The sequence below is a fragment of the Vicia villosa genome, linkage group LG3, assembly GCF_029867415.1.
Source record: "Vicia villosa cultivar HV-30 ecotype Madison, WI linkage group LG3, Vvil1.0, whole genome shotgun sequence".
Taxonomy (NCBI): domain Eukaryota; kingdom Viridiplantae; phylum Streptophyta; class Magnoliopsida; order Fabales; family Fabaceae; genus Vicia; species Vicia villosa.
Window position 1 is genome coordinate 187,666,106 of NC_081182.1, and position 10,195 is coordinate 187,676,300.

At 35.8% G+C, this 10,195-nt stretch overlaps 1 protein-coding gene across 1 annotated transcript; it reads right to left on the reverse strand.

Moving 5' to 3' along the window:
* Window positions 1–935: 935 nt before the first annotated feature.
* Window positions 936–6,177, reverse strand: LOC131662684 (uncharacterized). The gene is made up of 2 exons (XM_058932532.1): window positions 5,797–6,177; window positions 936–1,931 (listed from the first exon to the last, which is right to left on the reverse strand). The coding sequence occupies exon 2, from the start codon at window positions 1,906–1,908 to the stop codon at window positions 1,153–1,155; it is 756 nt and encodes a 251-aa protein (XP_058788515.1). The 5' UTR covers window positions 1,909–1,931; window positions 5,797–6,177; the 3' UTR covers window positions 936–1,152.
* Window positions 6,178–10,195: the final 4,018 nt, after the last annotated feature.

Consider the following 10,195-nt stretch of genomic DNA (forward strand, 5'->3'; position numbering starts at 1 on the left):
TCAGAAAAAAGGATTTTTAGGCTCAAAGTTTATTTAGCCCACCCCAACTTCGTGATGTTCTCCAGTCCTATGTTCAGTTAATTCAACATGAGTATTCACCTCTCAAAAGGATTTTGTGCCATTAACGACCTGATGAAGCTTTCTTGGAGTAGCAGTCACCCTTTTGTCTTCATTTTTGTATTCACAGAGATTTGTTCATTGTTGAGGACTTTTGCTTTGTAGTCCTTTCTTTTCACTTTTCACTCTTTTCTCTTTTTTTTTTTTTTTTTTTTTTTTTTATTTCCCTAACTTTTGCCTGGACTAATTCTCTTAATTGGTCGTCCAGCGGGATGCTCTAACTTTTGCCTAAGTCATTTGTTTTCAAGTTTTTGACTTAGCGAGCTTTTTTCTTCTTTCTTTTTTCTTTCCTTTTTATTCTTTTGATTTGAACAAATCGTGTGACATTGACTTTGTCTTGACTTGTTGAGAGGGTTGTGACTGCCTCATTCCTTGGCGTATGGAGGAAAACCATTGTGGTTTCACATTTTCCAGCCTTTTGATGCGCGGGGAATAACCATTGTGGTTTCCCATGATCCAACCATTGATGTGGATATGACATGCTTGACCTTTGGATGCACAATCCTTTTTGAAATATGAACACTCGGTCAAAATAACTGAAGACTACCCTGCCCCAGGTTAAAGATTAGGGTTTTTTCGTTTAGAAAAGAAACTCCTACTTCAAGGCTCAAAGGGGTTAACAAGGGATTATCTTCCTTATATCTCCGGTGTTTGGGAATTTGAAACAATGCCTGTACATCATCAGCAGGGTTTTATTCAAGAGCATATAACCAGAAATTTTGCGTTTTCAGATCATCATCCTCCCTCCAATCTTTGCATGAGCAAGAGTTTGGCAAAAGCAATTGGTATCATAATGCATAAAAACAAATAAACATGAGTGAAACGAATGGATTACTTCAAGACAAACATTATTGTTGCATTAGCATTAACATTCAAAAATAAACAAGTTTCTACATGCAAACAATGCATTTGAAAAACAAGTAATATTACAAATGAAAATCAGTAAGAATACTAAAAAAACTGAGAAGGCTTTCTCCATCTGGGTTTGTGCTGAAGGAAACATCTTTCAAACTTCAGGCTACCATCAATAGTGATTCATTCATGCTTTGGCAAAGAATTGGCTTGAACATCAGGGCCAATGTCTCGGAAAGACAAAATACCAGCACGAGTCAATCTTTGAACTTCAACCTTTAGAGCCCAACAATCTTCTAAACTGTGTCCGGGAGCATCCTGATGAAAAGCGCAAGTAACATCAGCATTGTACCACCATGGAATCTTCTCTGGAATTGGAGGTGGTGACCTTGTCTGAACCAAATTCTTATGAATTAGAGCAGGGAACAATTCTGTGTAGGTCATAGGGATAGGATCAAAATTAGGCTTTCGAGATTGATTTTGCTCATTCAGTGGAGGAGCTTGTTGACGAGTACTTTGCTGATAATCTGGAGTTGCATGAATTGAATTGGATACAGGAATGATATAGGAAACATGATGATGTTGATGATGATTGTTTCCTCCCCTGATTCTCTTCTTTGAAAAGTCATTACCAAACTTCTTCACACTACCAGCTGAGTTACCTTCTTCAAACAAACATTCCTTTCGGACATCCTTTTCTAGAAGCGCTTTCATACCCACCTCTCTGTGAAAGTCAGCAGGTGTACTGACTACTGTCCCCTTGGGAAAGAACGAGTTCAGAGTTTCAAGAAAGACCTTTGCCATCCTTTCTTCCATCATAGGAGGATTGACTTGGGCAGCAACTAGAGCCTCAACCAGAGCAGTCAGATGCTCCATACCAGCCTTCAAAGTAACCACCTCTTTGCGGAGTTCAAGAATCTCTTGTTTGATACTTTCCATTTCTTCTTAGCACGAGCGTTGCACTGATGATACCAGGAGAAAGGAAATAAGGCTCTGGAAAAAACTTCTTTAGAGAGCAAGACCAAATGCAGAATGATGCATGCAATGCAAATAATTTGTTTTTTTTATTTTTAATTTTTGAGTTTCAAGGAACTTAAGATATTAACTTGTAAACACTCAAACATTGGACTAAAGCTTTGATTAAGTTATCATCAAAATCAATCATCCACTTTGGTGGATTAGAGTTTTCACCCCATCAACACCCAAGATCCATTGAGTTTGATGAAACTTATGATGTTTACAAGGAAAGACCTCTAAGTTCCTTGAAAATCAAAAGAAAAAGAGTTTTCATGGATGCATGAATGCATGGTTTATGCATCAACCACAATCAAGAGCATGCAAGGTCACATAAGATCATAGTTCAAAGGTTCGACGTCACGAGCATGGAGCCATAGGTCTACCCATCCCACAAGGAGTGATCTAGGGAATTTTGTACCTGCCAGTCGGGTTCTACAAAGGTTCCCAGAGTTTTCAATCTTCTATCGGATATTACCGGCACGCACAATTGCTCATGGGCGCCAATAATATGCCTAAAAAGACCTCGTCTGAGCGTAGTATCGCATGACAACAAGCTCAAATTGGTACTTGATCTTGTTTCTGCACTACATCCTAAAAAGGCTTAGATTGGTTAAAAGGGTTCTAGGCCATTCAGCTTCTACGGACACTCACTATTGAAAGTAATAGCGTTATCACGATGATTCGTAACAACCTCTACTACCTTCCATGAGGCCTCCACTGATTGGGGTTCCACCATATGACGCTCATGGTAAGGATTGCTCCTGACATGCGACTATTGGTCTTACCACCTCCTATCTCAAGTTACTCACCAAAGTTCGGGTTAGAACTTTATCTCATCACAGAGGAACCATCGAGCACCAAAAAGAAAAAAAAAGAAAATAACAAACAAAGCACACAACAATATATACAGATAAAAACACACAGATAAACAAAAATAGGCTTAACACGCTTAAAACTGGATCCCCAGTGAAGTCGCCATTTTTCTGTAGCGGGGAAAATCTGACATCGAAGCCATGGGATTGACTCGAATCAATATTCCGTTTTGAAATCGCCACCGCGCTTTATTTTTTCAAAGGAAAAGGGAAAAGAACGAAAAACCCAAAGTTTTGTTTTTAAAAAACAAGAAAGAGAACTCAGGTTCGGGTGTTGATTATATGAGGGGAAGGTTTAAAGCACCCCTCATATCCGTGGTACTCCACGGGAACCTTTTTGAAAATCTGTGTTGTGTGTGTGCTAAAAAACGGTTTGTTTTATTTTTAAAATAAGCTCGGCAAAGCGTTAAGCTTTGGGCCTACATACCTCCTTGGTGCAATGGAGAAGTCAGAGCTAATGTAGTTCCGCTTTTGGGAAAACGCATTTTAAAAAAACGAATAAACACTTTGGTGTCGTTAGAGAGAAATACTCAGCCATTGATCTTGAGCATGAGAACCAAACAAGTTCTTTGCATCGCAAATGAAAGAAGGGCTCCAACTCGGATAAAATCAACGAGTATGCCACTAGCTCTCTCACGCGGAAAAGATCTCGTTATTATCAATCAATTTCAAAATCGTGGGGTATAACCACTCGTTTCGACAGTTAACGGTGTCTAAACTTTTGAAGAAAAGCCACTAAGGGCGAAAGATATTTTTGAGAAAAGGTTTTTGAAAAGGTTTGCAAACATAAGAATGTTTTGGAAAAAGAGAGAAGATTTTGAAAATTTAAGAATGGGAGGAGATGAAGAGGCTAACCTAATTGCATAAAATAAAAGCTAAGGAAAGAAACGGTCTAACCAAATAAGAAGCCAACACTTGACATTAAGAGCCAAGGTAGTTTTCCCATCCTTTGGATTTATCAATACCAACACATTAACACTTGGGGATCCAGATGAACTTATTGTCTTAGCACCACTTTGCATTAAGCACATTAAGATTCTGATGAAAATCGGGCAGAGTAACGGCTGTTTTCGGGTAAAATCCTTATTTCAATGCCTTGGAATTAACCATCAAGGGCTTTCAAGGAAATACCTGCACACAAAAACATACAACAGCACAATGCCAGACGGACAGAACAATCACAGGATAATAATAGAATGAGTCCAGAGGTACTAGGTCCATAAGTCCGAATCTCCAAATTGCTAAGGATAGTAACCGATAGTCCAAAGAGAGCCTTATGTATTTTTTAGATTTTTGTTATTTATTAGTGTTTTAGCGAAAAAATAAAGTATGGTCCAAGTGGACAAAAGAAAAATAACAGAAGCATAAACATATGTCCAAGTGGACAAAGAGAAAATAGCGGAATTATAAACGTCCAAATGGACAAAGAGAAAATGGCGGAAAGTAAATATGATGAAATGATAAAGTAAAGCGATAAGGCGAGAAATATAAAGAGCGGTAATATAAAGAGCGGTAATATAAAGGTGCGGAAATTAAAGTTAGTTGTTAAATGTTAAAGATAACCATCTTGAAACTTGTCAAGTATGTTATCAAAGTTAGTATGAAGATCTATGGTGAGTGAATGATGTACTCGGATTTAAAGTCAATGGGGCTTATCAGAAGCTTGATAAAATCATAGCGACTACACGATAAAAACCTCCACAAGTCTTAAATCAACCGCATACAATTCTCTTCCATGTTTGATCTTTTTGATTCGGGACACGAAATATTGCGCTATGTTAAGCAGATCGCCAAGTGATTTATGTAGAAATCACCCTACAACGAGGCCGGTCAAAACTTTATGTGCTAATGCATGCGAGAAGAACGATATGTAGATCGCCTTCCGAAAGCAATACCGCACGAAAAGAAAATAGGTAACGATCTAGTCTTTACTAAGAATCCATAAGAATTCTCAAAGTATTAAGACTTTCATCGATCAAAAGAAAAAAGGAGAAGGAGAAGGTAAAATGCATAAAGATAATCAACTCACACTATCATTAATATCATTCATCTAATATTATGGATTTGGTTCTTTCCAACCTATCAACATCCTAGATCCAATGATATTAATGAAATGGAGGAAGAAGAATAAAATTCACAAAAGATAATCACAAGAATGAAAACAAATTGATCTAGTCTTCATCAAGAATCCATAGAATTCTCAAGATGTTAAGACTTTCATCGATCAAAAGAAAACAAGATGAAAAAGATAAGAATAGAAACAAATTGATCTAGTCTTTATCAAGAATTCATAGAATTCTCAAGATGTCAAGACTTTCATCGATCAAAGAAAGATAAGATGAAAAGATAAGAATGAACACAAATTGATCTAGTCTTCATCAAGAATCCATAGAATTCTCAAGATGTCAAGACTTTCATCGATCAAAAGAAAGATAAGATGAAAATAAGAATGAAAACATAAAAGATAATCAACTCACACTATCATTAATATCATTCATCTAATATTATGGATTAGGTCATTTCAAACCTATCAACATCCTAGATCCAATGATATTAATGAAGTGGAGGAAGTAGGAAGCCAAAACAAGCATAAAAAAGGCAAAAAACCACATTCTGCCAGCAGGAAATCGATTTCATGCAGAGGGAAATCGATTTCCATAGTGCAGTTTTCAGAAAAAACAAGTCACGCTCAGCAGGAAATCGATTTGAGCCTTATGGAAATCGATTTGACCAGTGCAAATTTCAGCAAAAACAGCATTTAGAGGCATAAAACTTGACTTGAACAAACATACAAACACCTTATGATCACACATCAATTGGAGCACGAATTTTCCATCAAATCAACAACAAATAGCACCAATATAGCATCAAAGATGCATTGAACACAAACCACAAAGGATCTACATCATGATACACCAAAAGGATGAAGAAAATTTACCAAATCTTGCACAAACTTGGATCTACTTCAAGAATCACCAACACAAATCTTGATCTCTCAACAATTGAAGAAAAAAGAGTGAAATGGATGGTGGTTTAGCTCAAAGTTTGTGAGGTTCAAGATGTGACTCACAAACTTTATGAAAGGAATAAGAGCTTTGGTGAATTTGGTAGGGATGAGGAGAGAAATTGCAAGGGATTTGTTGGCTCTCAAAGCTTGAGAAATGAGAGAGGCAAGGCCTCTATTTATAGAATTGGAGCAAGAGTAGTGGCAATTTGGTCATTTGGCCTTTGGTAATTAGCTTGTGTTTAATTGATGATTAAAGTGGTGTTTAAATGGTAAGAAAAGGTAAAATGAGGTTTAAGTGGGTTTAATGAAGGAGTTAATTTTGATGAGGTGGAAAATTGGTAAAATGATCAAAGAAAAAGGTGCCAAAATGATGTCAAGCTTCCCTCCTTATATTTTTTTGAATTTTGCCTGAAGGAAATCGATTTCCCCAGGGGTGAAATCGATTTCACTCTGTTCCAGAAGAGAAATTGGCGCAAAATACACTAGGGAAATCGATTTACCCAGGAGGGAAATCGATTTCATGCTGTCCAGAATGTGATTTTGGTGAAGATTGCTGCAGGGAAATCGATTTACCCAGTAGGGAAATCGATTTCATCAGTCAAAAATATGAAAAATGCCTTGTTTATTGCATGTCTTGACTTGGTACCTACAAAACAAAAGCCTACAAAGAAACAAAGCAATATTTTTGGTATTTGGGTTAGTATAAGCATACAAGATACACAATCATTGGTGCTTGATGGTCCCTCTTATTGATGAGGTGAGTGCAACACCATAAACAAAACTTCCAAGTGAAGCTCTTGATTAGTGATTGAGATGTGAATGATATAGGATCTTAGGGTCAAAAATTGGGGTATGACAAAGTCGCGATCAGACGTTTAAGGGAAATTTTAGAGCTTTTGGAGGCCAATAAAGCCATTGAAGGGCTTATGCTTTAGTGATTCTTCATGGTTTTCGAGTCTACACTTATGGTATTGATTAATTTCAACATAAGTATTTAGATTTCTCTTAGTTTGGGTTTTATTTGAAGATGAATCTGTTTCTATTTGATTGGGACATATGATTGGATGATGTTAATATAATTTCTTTGAACCTTTGTTATTATTCAGTTATTGATTACGTTCATTATTTGTTGCGACATTCAATTTGATCTTGATAATAGTGACTACTAACCCTAGGGCTATTTATCTGACATACTTTAATTGTTAAATTTGCTAATTGACTAGGGATAGTATAATTAGGAATGGTGACTTAGGGATTAACGAGCTTTGTTGCCTAGTTTGACCTTATAATTGGCTTGAGGGATCGTGGAATTGATGCATAGGTTAGTGTGCTTGCCAAGGGATTGGATGTAGTGGTAGATTTAATCAGTCGTGTAACTTTGTATTCACTGCATGTCTGTTAATGCCCCTTTCATTAATCAAGAAGAACTATGGGATTTTGACAATAAAATCTGATAGCTTTTATCAAAATTGTTATAAAAACTTCTCTCTTTTACTTTCTACAAAAACGAACCTTAAAACCCCTCATTTACTATTTTTAATTATATCGCACAACGTATCTTGTTTTAAGTTCGCAATCCTTGTGGAGAAGAATTTATTTTTATTACTTCGATAACAACACTAGTACATTTGCTAACAAATTGTCCATCAAGTTTTTGGCGCTGTTGTCGGGGATTGTTGATATTTTAACAAGGCATAATGTGCGACTTATTTTGTTTTATTTTGTTTCTTTTTATTTCTTTTATTTTATAATTTTGATTTTATTTTCTACTCTATTCTGCATCGAACAGTGCTATTAAGATATTATTTTTTGTGTTTATGTGAGGTTCATATCCAACGGTTCTACTGTTGGATTTGGAGATAAAAAGAACCGCACAAGCACTTCATAAAGCAAAGATAAAAGCCTTGTTAGCTGAACACCAACAAAAAGAGGAACATAAAATGGAAGACCCACCACGTCATACATTTGGGGATTACTCTAGGCGTACCCAAAATGATCAAATTTCATGAGGATTCCAATCGCCGAACCAAGTGACTTTTGATATTAAGAATTCTATAATTTAGGGCCTACGAGATAACCCATTTGACGGCCAGCCCATTCATGATCCTTGGGAACAACTTGTCAAGTTTTATGAGACCTACTCCATATGCAAACCACCAGGAACAAATATAACTGGTGACCAAGTGAAATTACGCTTGTTTGGATTTTCATTAATTGGTAGAGCTAAAGACTAGCTGCAGTGTATTCCCAATGGGACGTTACAAACATGGAAAGAGTTGGAAGATAAGTTATTGGAAATATATTTTTCAAATGCACAGTATGTCGAAAGAAAAGTTGGAATTACGAACTTTAGCCAAGAAGATAGCGAGTCTTTGTCAGATGCGTGGGATATATTTAAGTTGTTACTTTGCAAGTTCCCGAACCACAACATGAGTTCAATGGGTCTGTTAATGCACTCTATGAGAGGATTGACAATATCCACTCGAATTCTTATTGATGCCTCATATGGAAGTACATTGAAAGAAAAGACCGATGAAGAAGTTAAAAAGATCAATGAACTAAGAACTTCTAAAGTCTAGAAAGTTCAAACAAGCAAGTTGTTATAAAGAACTTCTAATGATTGGAAGGATATGTTGATCAAACTCTTCTGATAAAGGAAATTCTAGGATATAAAATGTTCTAAGAAATCAACTATTGATAACAAACTTCAAACATTGTGAAGAGTCTGATAAATCAAGTTGTTGACAAACCTATCTGATGATTAGAAAGTTCTAAAGAAGAAAGAATTTTTAATAAAGCCAACTTTGATATATCACTTTTACTGCTTCAATCAGAATTCTAATCAAGCTCTGAAAACCCCGCTTTTCTGATAAAGTCTAAAGTTTTAGATTCAGGGGGAGATTGTTTAACTTAGGGGGAGTTTTCTAAACACTGCTCATATATCCCTTCCTTCTAAAAACGGTAAGTCTTAGACTCAGGAGGGAGCTTACGCTAATCAAGGGAAGTTTTTCTTTTTAAATTTATTTCAATTATGATATTACCTTTTGAAATTGCTACATCAAAATACATGGTTCTGTCATCATCAAAAAGGGGGAAGATTGTTAGAACAAGATTTTCTTCTGCATTCAAGCCTTAAGTTTTGATGATTACAACACATATATTTTTTTGTAAACAATTTTTTTAATGGTTTCTTGAGTGTGCAAATTAGAAGCTCTTATTGATTCAGGACTGTTGTCTAAAAATCATCTGAAATATGCTTAGCAAGCCATAAAGACTATTGACATCCTTTTCTGAACTAACATTAGTAGTTCTGAAGAATGCTGAATGTTAACCAGATAGAGGATCTCATGTGTACTTCTCTTTAAGTTGCTGCTTCAGAAGTCTCAAGTGTCTCGAGAAGAAAGAAGGTTGTTAAAGCTTTTGCTCCTAGAACAGAAAAGAAGATTGCACCAGAAACAAGCTTTTGCTTCAAAAGATCAGAAGTCAAGATTTATTCATCAGAGGAGCTGTTGCTTCTAACTTTGAAGACAAAGTCAAGGTTCTAAATATGTCAAAGGAAAGCTTTTTACATCTAGATCAGAAGTTAAGATTTGTTCGTCGGAGAAGCTGTCGCTTCTAAATCTGAAGACAAAATCAAATTAGCTGATAAAGATCAAGATCGGAAATCAAGATCTCAGACATCAGATATTAAGATCATAAGTTAAGATTCAAAGCTCAGATACTAAGACCTGTGAACCAGACGTGCTTTCACCCTAGACTACGACTTTTTCCTCAGATAAGATGTTGCTTTATATCTCTGAAGACATTGTTCTAATTCTGAAAGATTCTAATACTAATGAATGAAACATCATTTGGACCCGTTCTTTTTTATCTGATCAAATATATTATATTTTCCAGATATAGTTTATTTCTAGATCAGAAGACAAGCTTCGTATTTCAGAAAAGTTGTTGCTACAATTTCTGAAAGACAAGGTTCTGATTCTTACGACTCTGATGTTCTTATGCTATCATAACAAAGTAGTTTCTAAACTACTCATCAGAAAATTCATTAGAAGAACGAAGATTAGAAGTTGATAACTTCCTTAGGAAGAATTATTTACTCAAGAGAAAAATCTACTCTTAGAAAATATACAATAAAACCCCATCCAAAACAATATCCTCTTTGTGACTCAAGAACACTCTCAAAGTATTATGACTAAAATATGTGAGAAAACAATAATGATTTGGAGAGGTGATGAGATAAATAAAAAGTGAGGTTTTCTTATGTTTTCTAGGTGATTTAAAATGATAGCGAACCTCTTCATTTATAGGCCAAGAAATGGTGTAAATT